This window comes from Diaphorina citri, unplaced genomic scaffold, assembly GCF_000475195.1.
Source record: "Diaphorina citri unplaced genomic scaffold, Diaci psyllid genome assembly version 1.1 scaffold1066, whole genome shotgun sequence".
Lineage (NCBI taxonomy): Eukaryota > Metazoa > Arthropoda > Insecta > Hemiptera > Psyllidae > Diaphorina > Diaphorina citri.
The window spans coordinates 54,125-74,155 of record NW_007378495.1 but is presented as its reverse complement, the minus strand read 5'-3'; the positions used below and the strand labels follow the sequence as shown (position 1 = coordinate 74,155).

Below are 20,031 nucleotides of genomic sequence, written 5' to 3'. Positions count from 1 at the left end.
TTTTTTTTTTTGGAGGCTGCCAGTTTTTTGGGCCAATATTTCATGATAAGCTGTGATTTCCTTTTGGAAACTGATCACTAGATATGCACATACATATAAGTAGTCACAGCAGTTTACTACCATCTGAAACGTAGAAGAGGGCAACAATAAATGAATAAACCATATGAAAATGGTCGTAGATAAAAATCATGAACTATTTGTGGTAAAGCAGAGCTTTTCCACAAATTTTGTGGATATCACAGCATTACTATAAGTGCCTCCATTGTAATCAATTTCCATACTTTAATAATCTTTTTACACTGGTAATGCCGCCACTGGTCGCTACTCGATTAAAGTAGCTACTCACCTGTCCTCACGAGCCTAAGTGCACCTCGAACTCCAAGCACAGGGCCGAAAAAACTGCGACCCCGCCGGGAATCGAACCCGGGACCTCCGGAGTGCAAGCCTAGTGACAGCATTACTATAAGTGCCTCCATTGTAATCAATTTCCATACTTTAATAATCTTTTTACACTGGTAATGCCGCCACTGGTCGCTACTTGACTAAAGTAGCTACTCACCTGTCCTCACGAGCCTAAGTGCACCTCGAACGCCAAGCACAGGGCCGAAAAAACTGCGACCCCGCCGGGAATCGAACCTCCGGAGTGCAAGCCTAGTGTGATACCCACTCGGCCACGGAGGTTGAACACCCGTTGATATATTTGCAATCGAAAGACAATTCAAATTTTTGTCGATGGTGGGCTTCGAACCCGGGACCTTCTGCATGGCAAGTAAAAAAAGAAGGATCTTCCTCTCTCACCTGTTCAGATAGCCTGAGGTTCCATTGATGGAAACAATGTCGGACTTGGGATCCGGATATTCTGAACTCCACGGGGTTCGAACACATGACTGTAGATTGTGAGTCCACCCGCTGCACCGCACAGTTACTGTGGAGCCCATGATACAAGTGTCACCTAACGTGTACCATCTGGAAAAAAAAAACAGATGGAAATTACTGTACTTGAAACTGAACAAAATAAGTACTTTCATGGGAGGTAGCCGGACAGCGCGTCAGCCTTGTACGAGCTAGGTCGCAGGTTCGATTCTTGTGTCGTGCGATATTTTGTAAAAATAAAATAGTACTAAAAACAAGGCTTACCTTTGTACACATCGTCATGTTTATACAGAAACATCTGCTCCAAATTGTTCTCATGGAAACTAATCTCACTCCATCGCGCCTTCTTGTCGTGAAAATCACTCTTGCCTTCATTTTCAATCAGTTTTCTCTTAGATTTGTTCAGTTTACTTTGGACGTCTGGTTCTTTTATTTCGTTCTCATTTTGTTTCTCGGCTTTTAATTTGTTCTTAATTACGTCATTGTCTTTTCCGGCTTGACTGTTCCCAGTATTAGCTTGGCTGGTTCCAGTATTAGCTCGATTATTCTTAGTATCAGCTCGATTATTGTTAGTATCAGATCGATAGTTGTTAGTATCAGATCGATAGTTGTTAGTATCAGTTCGATAGTTGCTAGTATCAGCTCGATAATTGTCAGTATTAGCTCGATTGTTGTTAGTATCAGCTCCAATAATGTCATTATCAGCCCAATTGCTCCTAGTATCAGCTCGATTGTTGCTAGTATCAGCTCGGCTGTTTCCAAAATCAGCCTGATTATTTCCATAATCAGCTCGATTTATCTGATTATCAGATCTATTAATCACAGTATCAGCCCGATTATTATCATTGTTATTAGTATCAGCTCGATTGTTCCCAGTATCAACTCGATTATTTCCAGTGGATAGTTGCTAGTATCAGCTCGATAATTGTCAGTATTAGCTCGATTGTTGTTAGTATCAGCTCCAATAATGTCATTATCAGCCCAATTACTCCTAGTATCAGCTCGATTGTTGCTAGTATCAGCTTAAAATCTGCCCCGGGCGGGAATAGAACCCCCTACCTAGCGCTTACAGTGAGTTCCATGAAACTCGGTTTCTCCAGTGTGCACTGCTCTGTGTTAACTTTATGTACGGGTTTCACAAAACGCGTTTCACTAGTGTGCATTGCGACTTGGTAATGCTGTGATATCCACAACCACAAAGCACAAAGGTTGTGAAAAAGGTCTGTTTTACAAAAAAAAAGAGAGATTTGATGGTTTACCTGTGTTGTAAGGATAAGAGCCGCCATGTACGAAACCAGCTTGTTGTTGGGTGAGGGGAGTCTTGTTAAGAAATTCCAGGGGAACTACTAGGAATCCAGTCTCTAAGTATACCTGCCGGGTAAAAATAGCACAATTAGACTTAATTTATTACTTAAGTTTCCATTTATTATTTTTTCAACATACTTAACTCTCAGAACATACATTCTTTTTTATACCCATCCGTATAAGCAGAGCTTGTGCCACAGATGGGGAGTTCATAACTTACTTTATCATGAACACTCGTTGCTCTGTTGAAAGCCCAGAAGAGGTTAGGTATAGTAGAACAGCCGCGGTGGACAATAAAAGTACACAGAAAAAAGACGGAAAAAAAATTGGACAAATTATCAATATTATGGGAAAAAATTTGCTATCCAAAAATGCAGACTCCCAAAAAAGGGCGCAAGTGACGTTACGCCCTTTTTCCAGATCACGCTTCTTTTCTAGTAATTTTATGTACCTGAGAGTTCCAAATGAGTTTGACCTTCCATTCGCCGGGTAACAGAGGTGTTTTGAGTGTGGACTTCACATGATCAATCTGGAAGATAAAAACAATATGTTATGATCTAGGAAATACGCCGGGTAACAGAGGTGTTTTGAGTGTGGACTTCACATGATCAATCTGGAAGATAAAAACAATATTTATGTTATGATCTAGGAAATACAAGTAATCTAAGAATATCCTGATATACAGTATGCTGATATACTGCAATTAATCTTGATCTTAGAGCCATATTCATCCTGTGTTCCTTTTTTCTTTGATTTCGGAAAGATAAGACCTTAGGAGTTACAGTTCCTTCTATCAAACCTCTCTCTTTTTTTTTCAGAAGATATGGGTAACTGGCCTGAAAAATTATTCTTGAGTGCATTATTTAGTCAAGTCAAGATTTTCTTCTTATCCTTAGCGCCAGCTTAGAAGGTAGTGCGTCTGCCTTCTAAGCGCCAGGTCGCGGGGCCAATTCCCACCCGGGGTGGATTTTATTAGCAGGTAAGGTTCGTTTTCAGAACGGCTGACTTTCTCCTATGACTCCTATCCTGTCTTCCTTCTCTCTTAGATTGCGGGACGATAAGACCTTGGGCAGTTAGAGTTCCTCCTATCGAACCTTTTTTTTTAGTATACAAGTAATAACCGGGGGTTGCTTCGATTCAATTGGATGAGTTTGGTGGAGATGCCAAAATGTATTCCCATCTACTTGTACTCGAGTCACAGCAGCCAGTACATTGGTTGGATCTATCCAGAGCTGACTTTCTCCTATGACTCCTATCCTGTCTTCCTTCTCTCTTAGATTGCGGGACGATAAGACCTTAGACAGTTACAGTGTCTCCTATCAAACCTTTTTTTTTTTAGTATACAAGTAATAACCGGGGGTTGCTTCGATTCAATTGGATGAGTTTGGTGGAGATGTCAAAATGTATTCCCATCTACTTGTACTCGAGTCACAGCAACCAGTACATTGGTTGGATCTATCCAGAGATAGGTGATATTATGTGTTACCAGTAGCTTACATTAGGCTTACCATTAGCTTACATTAGGCTTACTTACCGTTGTATTCTCATCTACTTGTACCCGGGTCACAGCAGCCAGTACATTGGTTGGATCTATCCAGAGATAAGTGATATTATGTGTTACCAGTAGCTTGCATAGTTACAAAACAAATATACTCAGGCAAGCCACTCTTCAAGTAACAATTACTTACAGAAATCTTCCAATCGTCCTGTCACGGTCGCCAATTATGTCATTTTTACAAACCAGAATGACTTATGGAAGGGCTATTTTGCTTCTCAATGATACTGAAAACTAGCCTTTCCCATGGAGATCTTCAAAACAAAGAACACTTTGTGGATTTCAAAAACACTACAAAATGTATACTTCTTTATTGTAAAATACACAGAAAATCTCGTACAAAACTATGTGGAAAGAGGAAACTACCTTTAACACTTTATTTCTTTCTATTTCCCTACTTTCCCGAGGCTTTCCCTTTCTTGTTACAATTTTTCTTCTTTTAGTTCAAAATCTCAAATCAAATCATTTTTCTACGACGGAGAAAATCAAACGAGCAACAATTTATATCTCTCTTCTTTTATGATTTCTCTTTGGATGCATGAAACCAAATTCGCATCTTCTACCCATGTACAACAAGTGACAATATTTTCAAAAGCGGAAAAATTCAAATTAAGATTCTCGCAACACTCCCACCGAAAATGTTATGACTAACAGGAATTAATATTTTCAATACACAAAAATTCAAAAAAAGGGGTAAATATAAACTTATTCTAACAAGTTATATATCAAAAGACACTGACAATTATCGAGCTGATACTAGCAACTATCGAGCTGATACTAACAATATTCGAGCTAATACTGACAATTATCGAGCTGATACTAGCAACTATCGAGCTGATACTAACAATAATCGAGCTAATACTGGAATCAGCCAAGCTAATACTGGGAACAGTCAAGCCGGAAAAGACAATGACGTATTTAAGAACAAATTAAAAGCCGAGAAAATCGAACAAAATGAGAACGAAATAAAAGAACCAGACGTCCAAAGTAAATCGAACAAATCTAAGAGAAAACTGATTGAAAATGAAGGCAAGAGTGATTTTCACGACAAGAAGACCAGATGGAGTGAGATTAGTTTCCATGAGAACAACTTGGAGCAGATGTTTGTGTATAAACATGACGATGTGTATAAAGGTAAGCCTTGTTTTTGTTTTGTTTGCAGTCAGCTCCCATGGCGTAGTGGTCATTGTAAATGTAAATGCAATTTCTTTGTGTTATTATGTCACAACTTTGGTGCTCACTGCAGCATTGTAGGATTTTTTCCCAATATCTCAATAATCCTATCAACCTATCATCCAAGCACAACTTTGGTGCTCACTGCAGCATTGTAGGATTTTTTCCCAATATCTCAATAATCCTATCATCCAATGTTTACCTACCATGCTGGCTTGGATTTAATCCCAGCCAAGAGCCAAGATATGGAATTTGAGAACTCGCTCCCATGGTGTAGTGGTCACTGCGCTAGCCTTGCACGCGGGAGACCCGGGTTCGATTCCCGGCGGGGTCAAAAAATTTGTATCACACAAATGATTGATTCCGTGACTGGCCGTTGCGGGGCCCACCAGCCTCGTGAGGAAAATGAGTAGCTATGACATATAAATGCGCATAGCGACCGGTGCCAGCATGGTAGGTAAACATTAGGAGCTGGATTATTGAGATATTTGGAAAATCCTACTATGCTGCAGTGAGCACCAAAGTTGTGATATAATAACACAAAGAAACGGCGTAGCTATGACATATAAATGCGCATAGCGACCGGTGCCAGCATGGTAGGTAAACATTGGGAGCTGGATTATTGAGATATTTGGAAAATGCTACAATGCTGCAGTGAGCACCAAAGTTGTGATATAATAACACAAAGAAACGGCTTTTTTTCTTTTTTAACCCCGATAATCTCACCTCAGCAGGTAGAAGTGTGTACTTGAATAGGGTTAGAAGTCCCCGCACCAACTCATCCTTCTCTGGGGATGCTACATAGGATACGAAAGATCGAGATAGCACCAACCAGTCACTACCTCCGTCCATTACTATGCCTGAAATAACAAAAAGAATAGGTATAGATCAGTTGCGCTTACTTGGGTGATGTTTCAAAGTCATAGAGCAGGAAAAATGAGGACAAACGGAATTTTTCTTTTTTTTTTCTACGACTTCTAGATCCCGAGATAAATCGATCTTGGGTGATGTTTCAAAGTCATAGAGCAGGAAAAATGAGGACCAACGGAATTTTTCTTTTACTTCTACGACTTCTAGATCCCGAGATAAATCGATACAGGATTGGAGAAAGTCAGCCGTTCCTAGAACGAACATTATCCGTTCAGGATAAAATCCGCCCCGGGCATGAATCGAACCCGCGGCCTAGCAAAATCGTACCTTAAAAATCGAAAAGACAGCCATTAAAAAAGAAAATTAGCCAGTGACTGGCCTATTACAGGAACTGGCCAAGTTAGCTTATAGCATGTCTGCCTTGTAAGCGTTGTGGATTCGAATGCCGCCCGAGGCGGATTTTATCCTGAACAGATAAGGTTCGTTCTCGGAACGGCTAGCTTTCTCCTATCCTGTCTTCCTCCTCTTTTGATTTCAGAACGATAAGGCCTTAGAATTTACACTAACCTCTATCAAACTTCTAAAAAAATAAATAAATAAATAAAAAACTTCAAGTAAGTACCTACTTGTGTGCAGCTACCGGTAGTATATTGAATTCCTTTCTTAATATGTGGTACAAAGTTTGTAGGTTGGTAACTATACATAATTTATTGTATGTAGGTATTTTTTCCCCTTCAATACTTATGTATGTATATTGTATATCTTACCCAAACTGAACACCTGCATACAGGTATCCATTCTGTAAACATATGCTGATACAGTTCTGAGGAGAGTTGCTGTTTTTCAGAATGACAGAGTATCCGTTCAGCAGACGAGTAGTCCCGTCATCTTCATAGCAACCTAATGATTTCCCAATAATAAAATCTGTGGAAGAGAGAAACATTAATTATGGGCTGCTCGCTGTTCTACCTACCTACATTGTTCTGAAAAACAGGCTCATTTTTTATTATTAAAAGCCATAGACTCACCTCAGCAGGTAGAAGTGTGTACTTGAATAGGGTTAGAAGTCCCCGCACCAACTCATCCTTCTCTGGGGATGCTACATAGGATACGAAAGATCGAGATAGCACCAACCAGTCACTACCTCCGTCCATTACTATGCCTGAAATAACAAAAAGAATAGGTAATAGATCAGTTGCGCTTACTTGGGTGATGTTTCAAAGTCATAGAGCAGGAAAAATGAGGACAAACGGAATTTTTCTTTTTTTTTTCTACGACTTCTAGATCCCGAGATAAATCGATTTAAAAAAATACCGGTAAATCGTGAACTTTGACGTTACGGCATACGCTCCCGTAGGCGATGACGTCACATCAAATGTCCCGAGCAAAGCTCCCTCGCAGGCAACGAAAAAACGAAGAAAGAAGGAAGACACGATAGGAGAAAGCCTATTCTCTTATCCTGTCTTTTGATACAGAACATTACCCGTTCAGGATAAAATCCGCCCCGGGCGGGAATCGAACCCGCGGCCTAGCGCTTACAAGCCAGACGCGCTACCAACCAAGCTAACTAAGTGGACAAAGATTTTATCTTGAAAGTTGCTCAACATTCGAAACATTTGCTTCGCAACTGTTCACAACTGTTGCGAAACAAACATTTCCTGTGTCTACTAGGCACTAACGGGTACCTGGCATTTACCTTGAGGCAGGGTTCGATCCCCTACACGCCACATTCTCGCTTCACACTCGACAAAGCTCTTGTCCAATCCTTGTTTGCTGATAAACCGATGTACCTGTCTGCCGTGTGATTTGACGAAGTTCTTGTCTCGATTAGCCGAGAGAAAATCCACCAGGGCGCGGTTCGTTCTGGAAACGAGAAACAAAATTTACGAGTACTCACTAACTTTGCGAAGTTCCATGAAATATAAAAAGAAAAATGGTAACAACCAAAAAGTTCAAAACACTTCGCTTTGAACTTCAAAACACTTCTAATTAAAATTCTACAAATTATCATCTTGATACGAGGGGGAATCGACATGCTCAAGTTTTCTACCTGTACACAATAATCGGTGGAATAGAACGTCCAGTCCATGGCAACCCTAAAAAATTATCGGATACATGAATGAGGAAGAAATGGTCTCGATGGAACAGAGCTCTGACCAGACGATGTACTTGTCGCAATGCTCTCCCATTAACAGTGAGCAGGAATGCTATGCATATTCTATTACATGCATATTATCTAAATTCTATGCATATTCTAGTAGGACACAATGCTTACCGCATCTACATGAATGAGGAAGAAATGGTCTCGATGGAACAGATGAGCTCTGACTAGACGATGTACTTGTCGCAATGCTCTCCCATTAACAGTGAGCTGGAATGCTATGCATATTCTATTACATGCATATTATCTAAATTCTATGCATATTCTAGTAGGACACAATGCTTACCGCATCTACATGAATGAGGAAGAAGAAATGGTCTCGATGGAACAGAGCTCTGACTAGACGATGTACTTGTCGCAATGCTCTCCCATTAACAGTGAGCAGGACTGCTAAGCATATTCTATTACATGCATATTATCTAAATTCTGTGCATATTCTTGTAGGACACAATGCTTACCGCATCTACATGAATGAGGAAGAAATGGTCTCGATGGAACAGAGCTCTGACTAGACGATGTACTTGTCGCAATGCTCTCCCATTAACAGTGAGCTGGAATGCTATGCATATTCTATTACATGCATATTCTAGTAGGACACAATGCTTACCGCATCTACATGAATGAGGAAGAAATGGTCTCGATGGAACAGAGCTCTGACTAGACGATGTACTTGTCGCAATGCTCTCCCATTAACAGTGAGCTGGAATGCTATGCATATTCTATTACATGCATATTATCTAAATTCTATGCATATATATACTAGTAGGACACAATGCTTACCGCATCTACATGAATGAGGAAGAAATGGTCTCGATGGAACAGAGCTCTGACCAGACGATGGACTTGGCGCAATGCTCTCCCATTAACAGTGAGCAGGAATGCTATACGTACAGTAGGAGCTGAATGGGATATGGACGCAACTTCATCTTCGAGGGCAGATTGTGGCTGAAACTCTGGAAGAAAAACGAGAGATATTATCAAGTTATTTTCCCCCCCTCTTTGTAGAATAGGATAGAAAGAAATCAACCTTTTCTGGAAGAAAAATTAGAGAAAACGTAGAAACACACTACCATCACGTCACGTGCAGTCATGGGGAGTCAGAGAGATGTAGTAAGTTTTCCAATAATATTGTAGGTAATTTTGTTCAGGACAGCCACACTAACATCACATCACGTGAGCTCAAGTGACGTGTTGGTAGTGAGTTTCCAACTACGAAGTCTACCAAACTTTTTCTCGTAAAAAACGGTAGAAACGGTGAGAAAATTTTGTAAACAAAAACAATCGCTTCGGGGAACAGAGCTCTGACTAGACGATGTACTTGGCGCAATGCTCTCCCATTAACAGTGAGCAGGAATGCTATACGTACAGTAGGAGCTGACTGGGATATGGACGCAACTTCATCTTCGAGGGCAGATTGTGGCTGAAACTCTGGAAGAAAAACGAGAGATATTGTAGGTTTTTTCTTCCTATTCTTAAGCTGTGTCCACACATAGTGGACGCCGCCGATCAATTGTCGATCCATGGTCGATTAACGAGGTGAATCTATTCATCTACGGTTTCAGGCGAAGCGACGTCGATCGAAGGCATCGTGGACACAGTTTTACGATTTTTTTTTATTAGTAGGTAAGTACTGAAGTGGATGGAAGAGCTCCTTCAGTAGAACCCTGCCACTATAAATAAAGCCTAAAAGAAGTTCGGTATTTTATCGTCAGGGTGCACAATAGCATTCCGACGGTATTGGCACTTGCACCCGAGGGAGCGTTTCCAGTTGGTGATGTGAAGGTTGTTGTCGATGTAGGAGAAACAGTGAACGGAGTTCCGCAGGACGGTGTGGAAGAATGACTGAGGGAAAATGGAGAAGCAAGAGTTAAATACAATAGTCCGTCCCTTATACCTTTTTATTACTATTGTAATAATAAAGGAAGGACGGACTAAAAAAAATCGCCAAGTCCAATTTTACAGTTTTAATAATAAAATAATAAATAAATGTCTTTTCTTTGTGTTACTATATCACAACGAGCTCTGACTAGACGATGTACTTGTCGCAATGCTCTCCCATTAACAGTGAGCTGGAATGCTATGCATATTCTATTACATGCATATTACATATCTAAATTCTATGCATATTCTAGTAGGACACAATGCTTACCGCATCTACATGAATGAGGAAGAAGTGGTCTCGATGGAACAGAGCTCTGACTAGACAATGTACTTGTCGCAATACTCTCCCATTAACAGTGAGCAGGAATGCTAAGCATATTCTATTACATGCATATTATCTAAATTCTATGCATATTCTAGTAGGACACAATGCTTACCGCATCTACATGAATGAGGAAGAAATGGTCTCGATGGAATAGAGCTCTGACTAGACGATGTACTTGTCGCAATGCTCTCCCATTAACAGTGAGCAGGAATGCTATGCATATTCTATTACATGCATATTATCTAAATTCTATGCATATTCTATTATAACACAATGCTTACCGCATCTACATGAATGAGGAAGAAATGGTCTCGATGGAACAGAGCTCTGACTAGACGATGTACTTGTCGCAATGCTCTCCCATTAACAGTGAGCAGGAATGCTATACATATTCTATTACATGCATATTATCCAAATTCTATGCATAGTCTATTACATGCATATTATCTAAATTCTATAATAGCATTCCTAAATAGGTAAGGTTCGTTCTCGGAGCGGCTGGCTTTCTCCAATCCTGTCTTCTTTCTCCCTCCGCTTCGGGACGATACTACCTCAGCACCTCCAGTTCCCTATATCAAAAACCCTAAATAGCATTCCTAAATAGGTAAGGTTCGTTCTCGGAGCGGCTGGCTTTCTCCAATCCTGTCTTCTTTCTCCCTCCGCTTCGGGACGATAAGACCTCAGCAACTCAACAGTTACAGTTCCCTATGTCAAAAACCCTAAAAAACACCCAACCAACAAACAACTTTGCTCAAACTTTACTTACTCGACAGTCCAGTCTGGTACACATTCATCTTGTAGTAACCACCACAAGCTTCACGAGGGTTTCCCGAGCATTTCATGTTACAAGCGGGATCCGGTTTTCTGGCAGTGGACGTAGGCTGATCATTGCCACAGAAACATTCACTCCTACAAATAGAATCAAATAAAAAAGGGGTTGTTTCTCTCTTGTTAGTTGTGTGTATGAGTGTGTGTTTTTTCCGTTTTCATTTCTAAGACTTATGTATATCTTACCCAAACTGAACGCCTGCATACAGGTATCCATTTTGCAAACATATGCTGATACAGTTCTGTGGAGAGTTGCTGTTTTTCAGAATGACAGAGTAACCGTTCAAGAGACGAGTGGTCCCATCATCTTCGTAGCAACCTAATGATTTCCCAATAATAAAATCTGTGGAAAAGGTGACGCTCCACCCCAGATGGTCGCTTGACGCCTCCGCGACAGACGTACATTGGGTAGACGAAGCTCCAGAGAGAGAAGTTCGCGAAATAGATAGTCTTGACGCTGTAAAATAACACAAAAAGGTGATTTTTGATCGAATTTACTCTTTAATCTTTTGATCGAATTTACTTTATATTCTATTACATGCATATTATCTAAATTCTATGCATATTCTAGTAGGACACAATGCTTACCGCATCTACATGAATGAGGAAGAAGTGGTCTCGATGGAACAGAGCTCTGACTAGACGATGGACTTGTCGCAATGCTCTCCCATTAACAGTGAGCAGGAATGCTATACGTACAGTAGGGGCTGACTGGGATACGGACGCAACTTCATCTTCGAGGGCAGATTGTGGCTGAAACTCTGGAAGAAAAACGAGAGAAATTGTAGGATTTTTTCTTCCTACGCTTAAGCTGTGTCCACACATAGTGGACGCCGCCGATCAATTGTCGATCCATGGTCGATTAACGAGGTGAATCTATTGATCTACGGTTTCAGGCGAAGCGACGTCGATCGAAGGCGTCGACTATGTGTGGACACAGTTTTACGATTTTTTTTATTAGTAGGTAAGTACTTAAGTGGATGGAAGAGCTCCTTCAGTAGAACCCTGCCACTATAAATAAAGCCTAAAAGAAGTTAGGTATTTTATCGTCACTCTATCGAACTTCAAAAATAATAATAATAATAAATAATAATAATAAAAAAAATAAATCAATAAAAAAACTTCAAGTAAGTACCTACTTGTGTGCAGCTACCGGTAGTATATTGAATTCCTTTCTTAAAATGTGGTACAAAGTTTGTAGGATGGTACCTAAGTATACATAATTTATTGTATGTAGGTATTTTTTCCCCTTCAATACTTGTGTATGTATATCTTACCCAAACTGAACGCCTGCATACAGGTATCCATTCTGTAAACATATGCTGATACAGTTCTGAGGAGAGTTGCTGTTTTTCAGAATGACAGAGTATCCGTTCAGCAGACGAGTAGTCCCGTCGTCTTCATAGCAACCTAATGATTTCCCAATAATAAAATCTGTGGAAGAGAGAAACATTAATTATCTGTGGAAGAGAGAAACAAAAAAAATCTGTACTTGTAACACTATTCTCTTCTCATCCATGTCCACATTGTTACTATCCGCTATGAACTCATCCAACGTGATTTTGTATTGAACTATTGTACCTGTAACAATGTCGTAGAACCAGAATCAACTCATGTCTGGGCTGTACCACTGTCTGTACATGTAACACTATTCTTTTCTCATTGTAGGTACCTGTAATATTGTCATAATTATAAACAGAATTCTGGCTGGAGGACTTTGAAATTTATCTTGCTAACGAAATAGCAAAGGTCGAGTGCGACGGGCAATCACCCTAGGGCTGATTGAGGGGCTGACGAAAAAACGCCGACCCCGTCTGAACACGAGAAAAGGCAAGGAAGAAGAAGATAAACAGAATTGAGATAATTTGGAGTCAGGCTAGTTAGCTTGAAGGGTAGCGAGTCAGCCTTGTCGCAGGTTCGATTCTTGTGTCGTGCGATATTTTGTAAAAATAAAATAGTACTAAAAAAAAAAGCTTACCTTTGTACACATCGTCATGTTTATACACAAACATCTGCTCCAAATTGTTCTCATGGAAACTAATCTCACTCCATCGGGCCTTCTTGTCGTGAAAATCACTCTTGCCTTCATTTTCAATCAGTTTTCTCTTAGATTTGTTCGGTTTACTTTGGACGTCTGGTTCTTTTATTTCGTTCTCATTTTGTTCGATTTTCTCGGCTTTTAATTTATTTTCATATTTAGATACTTTTAATTTGTTCTTAATTACGTCATTGTCTTTTCCGGCTTTACTGTTCATTTACCTTGAGGCAGGGTTCGATCCCCTACACGCCACATTCTCGCTTCACACTCGACAAAGCTCTTGTCCAATCCTTGTTTGCTGATGAACCGATGTACTTGTCTACCGTGTGATTTGACAAAGTTCTTGTCTCGATTAGCCGAGAGAAAATCCACCAGGGCGCGGTTCGTTCTGGAAACGAGAAACAAAATTTACATAGGTACTGACGGAGTACTCACTAACTTTGCGAAGTTCCATGAAATATAAAAAGAAAAACGGTAACAACCAAAAAGCGAAGAGTAGATAATAGTATGTAAATATTTACAATCAGAATATAAAGCATCTTGTTTATCTCGCATATAGTTTTATCTCGCATCAAGACGCTCGCCTGGTAATCAGGAGGGCGTGGGTTTGATTCTAGCCGAGGTATGGGATTTTATCCTTCTTTATCTGAGAATTTGACCACATAATAATGGAGCTCTAAGGGTTAGGTGGTAGAGAACGCCTAAGGCGTTAACCTCGCCTAGTGGTTGCCTTCCACTCAAGAGTCTATTCTTATTATTTTTTTAACGAGTTTGGCCATCTAGGACCACGTTAAACAACTAAAGCATTAATGTCTTCTATTATTATTATTACTGAAAATGCCAGAATGTGAAACGTAAATAGGAAATAAAACAAAATTCAAAATTCAATCAACTGTGTTTTCATTTCTGTATTCAATACCTAGATAGGATACCCATCACAACAGTAGGGACTAGGGTTCTCCAATAGGCATGTTGAAACAGGCAAATATTAAGAATTATTTCTCATCTTGATGGATATGCTATGACAAAAACCATGAGTGCAATATAACAGATGTTTTTCGTCTTTCACTTTGCCACTATCACAATTTTATTTGGGGTCACTATTTCCCCTTATAATCTAACACTCCACCATCCTCCATTCACTGCTTCCTCTCCTCTCCATCACCTCTCTCACACCCTCTTGATGTAACTGTTGTTACATCAAGAAATAAATTTTTCCAAGGAGTAAAAAAAATAAAAATAATAATGATAATAAGAAGAAGAAGAAAGAAATTTTTAATCTTACCTGTTGGACACAAATGTGGCAAACTTCTAGGATACAACTGGTTATTGATAATAAGGCACGTTACATTTGCTATCATTTGTTTACATTGTTGAGTTTTGGCCCGGTAAATGGATGATATTGCTTCTTTCACATGGATATCACAGGGAGGTACAAAGTCAAGGTCTTCAAGTTGGAGGCGAGTCAGTTTATCGGGAGGGAGTTTGTTTTTGTTACTGACTGACAATATGTTACTGTTTGAACTTTCTTCATATTCTACAGGGAGATAGGGTTCTTTGTTAAACCTATGAACAGATAGGTTTTGAAGTCTGTGTTTCTCATCCAGATTCTGAAACAAAACAAAATGAATATTTAATCTTTATTAATTTAAACAAACCCCTCAAAAGGTTGTCATACAAATCACACTTGGAGTGGGTACTGCAATATCCCTGGTATTCAGCAGTAGCATGGAGATGTTGAACAACCTTTAGGGGTGAAATTGGGAAGGCATCTGGAATGATTGTAGGTCACAAATAAAAGAACATCAAAGCCTCTGTAAGGACTACAAGTTACCCTAGTTTACATTGTTGAGTTTTGGCCCGGTAAATGGATGATATTGCTTCTTTCACGTGGATATCACAGGGAGGTACAAAGTCAAGGTCTTCGAGTTGGAGGCGAGTCAGTTTATCGGGAGGGAGTTTGTTTTTGTTACTGACTGACAATATGTTACTGTTTGAACTTTCTTCATATTCTACAGGGAGATAGGGTTCTTTGTTAAACCTATGAACAGATAGGTTTTGAAGTCTATGTTTCTCATCCAGATTCTGAAACAAAACAAAATGAATACCGTTTACATTGTTGAGTTTTGGCCCGGTAAATGGATGATATTGCTTCTTTCACGTGGATATCACAGGGAGGTACAAAGTCAAGGTCTTCAAGTTGGAGACGAGTCAGTTTATCGGGAGGGAGTTTATTTTTGTTACTGACTGACAATATGTTACTGTTTGAACTTTCTTCATATTCTACAGGGAGATAGGGTTCTTTGTTAAACCTATGAACAGATAGGTTTTGAAGTCTGTGTTTCTCATCCAGATTCTGAAACAAAACAAAATGAATACCTACCTATTAATCTTTATTAATTTAAACAAACCCCTCAAAAGGTTGTTATACAAATCACACTTAAAGTGGGTACTGCAATATCCCTGGTACTCAGCAGTAGCATGGAGATGTTGAACAACCTTTAGGGGTGAAATTGAGAAGGCATCTGGAATGATTGTAGGTCACAAATAAAAGACCATCAAAGCCTCTGTAAGGACTACAAGTTACCCTATCTGCAAGTTGTCTCCTTTTTGACACATTAACCTTTCACAATGAAAAAAATACATGAATGAGGAAGAAATGGTCTCGATGGAACAGAGCTCTGACCAGACGATGTACTTGTCGCAATGCTCTCCCATTAACAGTGAGCTGGAATCTGTCTCCCTTTTGACACATTAACCTTTCACAATGGAAAAAAATCAAAACCAGGTAAGTATTACTTTCTTTGATCAGTTTCAATCCATTTCTCCTTAACTTAAATATTACTATCTACATACAGATTACTTGAATCCCCAAATCCCCATACATATTGAGAATTTTTATCCTGTAAATGCCACATTGCTTTCTTCTTACCTCTACATTGATGTTTCCTCTGCCAGACAAGTACTCATAGGTGGTTCTGTCATTAGCATCACTTATAATGATAAACACATAAGCTAGAAATATTTGAAACACCAAAATGAAACCTCCGGCTATAAAGAAAACTCTATATCTTCTGATCCATCGTACGTCTACAGACCTCCCAGCCATGATTCCATAGTTATGATCGACCCTGTCATTAGCATCACTTATAATGATAAACACATAAGCTAGAAATATTTGAAACACCAAAATGAAACCTCCGGCTATAAAGAAAACTCGATATCTTCTGATCCATCGTACGTCTACAGACCTCCCAGCCATGATTCCATAGTTATGATCGACCTACGCACGAAATGTCAAATGAACAGGTTCGAAACTAGACCAAAAAGTGAATAATAAAATACAAAAAATGGACGAAATGGAAAAATTTTCACTTTTTTCCAACGTTGCCACAAAATAAAATACGCGTTATCTGTGGCATTTTGCTCAGTCCAATTAAATCCAATCAATGCAATTTGCTACTTTGCATACCACACCGACCTAGCAACTTTTTTGAACAAATTAATTTTTTTGAATTTTCGCGCGCCATTCATTGATTTCTCCCCTACCCTCCCTAGGTTCACGAAGTCTACCAAACTTTTTCTCGTAAAAAACGGTAGAAACGGTGAGAAAATTTAGTAAACAAAAACAATCGCTTCGGCAAGTTTTGGTTGCCCGGGTTTCCAAATTAAACAATTTTCCGTATTCCGCGAAGTCTACCAAACTTTTTCTCGTAAAAAACGGTAGAAACGGTGAGAAAATTTTGTAAACAAAAACAATCGCTTCGGCAAGACGGCAAGTTATTTTGGTTGCCCGGGTTTCCAAATTAAACAATTTTCCGTATTCCGTTTTCCGGGATTTGGACATTTTGGACCGATTTTCTGGATTTCTAGGACATTATAAACGAAAAATGGCTGTAAGTATATCCTAAATAACTTCATAATCGATTCTCATATTCAGAAATGCTGTCATAATCCAATAACTGCCCTGTAGAGATAGTCACATGTCAGATGAACACTCCAGTAACGTTGAGCCAAAAAAGAGTAGGTACTTTATAGTAGGTAACAGAAACACTCACTTGTGACTTGAATTAGCGCAAGAATAAAAGGTTAAGTACCTACGAAAAACGAAATTTTACTTCAAAATCTTCAAATAAATTCTTCAAAAGTTGTGAGGTCTTGAGAAACAAAAAATTACAAGTCAAAAATAAACAAAGAATTTACGGTGGGAAAGGGACGTTTTATGAAAACTAAAATCCCATCCCCCTACTGTTGTCATGGGATTTTTCTCGAAAAATCTCGTCCTCAACACGCTCCCCTGTGCTAGATCCCAAGTTTTGGTTGCCCGGGTTTCCAAATTAAACAATTTTCCGGGATTTGGACATTTTGGACCGATTTTCTGGATTTCTAGGACATTCTAAACGAAAAATGGCTGTAAGTATATCCTAAATAACTTCATAATTGATTCTCATATTCAAAAATGCTGTCATAATCCAATAACTGCCCTGTAGAGATAGTCACATGTCAGATGAACACTCCAGCAACGTTGAGCGTGATAGTTATCTAGATGGGTGACCATCAAAGCATATCACTTGATTTTGCTGAATTAGCGTGTTCCCAGCAGTCTGTGCCACCCAATACCTCATCGGTATCATTTCTAATTTCAGTCTATTGCAGCAGCCAAGGTTCAAGAAGTACGAGAGATCACTCGTGTCGAACGAGTTGGAGCACACTCTCATATCCGTGGACTTGGACTCGATGATTCTCTCGAGCCAGATTTGGACATTTTGGACCGATTTTCTGGATTTCTAGGACATTATAAACGAAAAATGGCTGTAAGTATATCCTAAATAACTTCATAATTGATTCTCATATTCAGTACCGCATCTACATGAATGAGGAAGAAATGGTCTCGATGGAACAGAGCTCTGACTAGACGATGTACTTGGCGCAATGCTCTCCCATTAACAGTGAGCAGGAATGCTATGCATATTCTAGTACATGCATATTATCTAAATTCTATGCATATTCGATGGTGGGTCAGCTTCAAGCTCGGAGAGCAGCTGGTGTTGTCTTGGGTATGATCAAAGAAGGTAAGAACATGGGTTTTTGTTGAAATAATCACAAGGTTTTTAAAATCACAGAGGCTGTGATGGTTTGGCCATGTTATGGTGGGTCAGCTTCAAGCTCGGAGAGCAGCTGGTGTTGTCTTGGGTATGATCAAAGAAGGTAAGAACATGGGTTTTTGTTGAAATACCAAAGTAATCACAAGGTTTAAAATCACAGAGTTTATGATGGTTTGGCCATGTGTAATGTGTGGAAGAGGAAAGAATCCACAAAAAGTCAAAAAGATCTCTACCGCAACAGGAAGAGAGGAAGAGCCAGACTATGATGGATGACTGGCTGATGTCACAAAAGACCTGCAAGTAATGAGAGTGAGAGGATGAAGGGATACTAAGAACAACAGAGTTGAGTGGAGGAGGGTAGTTAGGAGGCCAAGTACCACTCTCTTGGTAAAGCTCCAATCTCTCATAGACCAGATGGAATGACATTTATGACAAAACACACCCATACAGTTTAAACACTATAAATCCCTTTTATCCTTTTTATCCAGGTAAAATTGCTGGACGTGCAATTCTACTAGCAGGACAGCCTGGCACAGGTAAAACAGCCATAGCCATGGGTTTAGCCCAAGCTCTCGGCCCAGACACTCCATTCACGAGTATGGCCGGATCCGAGATCTACAGTCTGGAAATGAACAAAACAGAGTAGACTGGAAATTTTGAAAAATTGGACTGGAAAACCGGGAAAAGTCAGGGAATTTTATTTTTCCATTTTGGTAGACACCCTGGTACCTCATGTCCTGATTAATTTTTTCTCACCGAGGTCTTGCTTCACACAATCTTTTCACGTTTTCTAGGGGGAAAGGAGCATGTGATGTCCCAGATGTCCACCCAGTCAGATACCAACCATGTGTAATGTTCTTTAACCTCATTCTAAATATATATATATATTTTTTCCAATTCTTTTTCTGAAATCCTATTATTATTTTTTCTTTGTCTCACCAGAGAGGAGACAGAAATGATTTTCTTCTTCCTAGCCTTTTCCTATTGAAATACAATCATTGTTTCTTGTCAGTCTCTTCCAGGCAGCCCTATTGTGTACCTCATGTCCTGATTAATTTTTTCTCACTCAGGTCTTGCTTCACACAATCTTTCCACGTTTTCTAGGGGGAAAGGAGCATGTGGTGTCCCAGATGTCCACCCATTCAGATACCAACCATGTGTAATGAACTAATGAATGTTCTTTAACCTCATTCTAAATATTTTTTTTTTTCCTCCAATTCTTTTTCTGAAATCCCATTTTTATTTTTTCTTTGTCTCACCAGAGAGGAGACAGAAATGATTGAAGGTGAAGTTGTTGAGATTCAGATCGAGCGTCCTGCCACTGGACTTGGATCCAAGGTGGGAAAGTTAACGATGAAGACAACTGAGATGGAAACCTCGTATGATCTGGGTGCCAAGATGATTGAAGCCATCGGTAAGGAAAAGGTAAGTGGTTTGATTCCCAGTGGAGACAAAACTTTTCCAGCTCTGTGCTTGTAATATGGGCACTAGTGCATATTCCAGCTCTTTCATCATAGGGGGCCCCACATTGATGCATTCAGGGGTCCCGAATTTCATAATTTGGAAGAAGGTGTGACTACCACAGACAATTAATAGAAGACAACTGAGATGGAAACCTCGTATGATCTGGGTGCCAAGATGATTGAAGCCATCGGTAAGGAAAAGGTAAGTGGTTTGATTCCCCAGTAGAGACAAAACTTTTCCAGCTCCGTGCTTGTAATATGGGCACTAGTGCATATTCCAGCTCTTTCATCAGGCCCCACATTGATGCATTCAGGGGTCCCGAATTTCATAATTTGGAAGAAAGTGTGACTACCACAGACAATTAATAAAGCTCTACTTGTTTTTTAAAGGACACTTAGTAATGCTGTAAAAAAAAAAAAAAAAAAAAAAAAAAAAAAAAAAAAAAAAAAAAAA

At 39.5% G+C, this 20,031-nt stretch overlaps 2 protein-coding genes and 1 long non-coding RNA gene across 3 annotated transcripts in view; 2 read left to right on the top strand and 1 right to left on the bottom strand.

Moving 5' to 3' along the window:
* LOC103514013 lies at positions 1-16,336 on the bottom strand. The gene is made up of 21 exons (XM_026827077.1): positions 16,286-16,336; positions 15,942-16,140; positions 15,118-15,365; positions 14,900-15,050; positions 14,295-14,619; positions 12,249-12,405; positions 10,910-11,052; positions 8,718-8,890; positions 8,545-8,637; positions 8,052-8,147; positions 7,473-7,653; positions 6,773-6,938; positions 6,544-6,599; positions 5,619-5,766; positions 4,474-4,615; positions 3,713-3,814; positions 2,630-2,707; positions 2,104-2,244; positions 1,138-1,780; positions 799-1,021; positions 1-123 (listed from the first exon to the last, which is right to left on the bottom strand). The coding sequence occupies exons 2-21, from the start codon at positions 16,116-16,118 to the stop codon at positions 117-119; spliced, it is 3,450 nt and encodes a 1,149-aa protein (XP_026682878.1). The 5' UTR covers positions 16,119-16,140; positions 16,286-16,336; the 3' UTR covers positions 1-116.
* A 959-nt stretch (positions 16,337-17,295) lies between these two features.
* On the top strand, positions 17,296-17,736 carry LOC113469411. Its single transcript, XR_003392840.1, has 2 exons — positions 17,296-17,422; positions 17,656-17,736. It is a non-coding gene; the product is annotated as an uncharacterized LOC113469411 (long non-coding RNA).
* A 191-nt stretch (positions 17,737-17,927) lies between these two features.
* The window catches only part of LOC103514011 (ruvB-like 2), a 7,448-nt gene continuing 5,344 nt past the window's right edge, over positions 17,928-20,031 (top strand). Inside the window, 4 exon segments of the mRNA XM_026827076.1 lie at positions 17,928-18,081; positions 18,603-18,758; positions 18,909-18,963; positions 19,377-19,528. Of these exon segments, the coding sequence (XP_026682877.1) occupies positions 17,928-18,081; positions 18,603-18,758; positions 18,909-18,963; positions 19,377-19,528 (517 nt within the window).

Coding starts and splice junctions, on each gene's coding strand:
- LOC103514013 (XM_026827077.1), bottom strand. CDS start 16,118: ATGGCTGGGAGGTCTGTAGACGTACGATGGATCAGAAGATATAGAGTT. Junction 7,654..8,051: donor TCCTCATTCATGTAGATGCG/GTAAGCATTGTG, acceptor TCGTAAATTTTG/TTTCTCGTTTCCAGAACGAA. Junction 2,245..2,629: donor AACTCATTTGGAACTCTCAG/GTACATAAAATT, acceptor TTTACCCGGCAG/GTATACTTAGAGACTGGATT.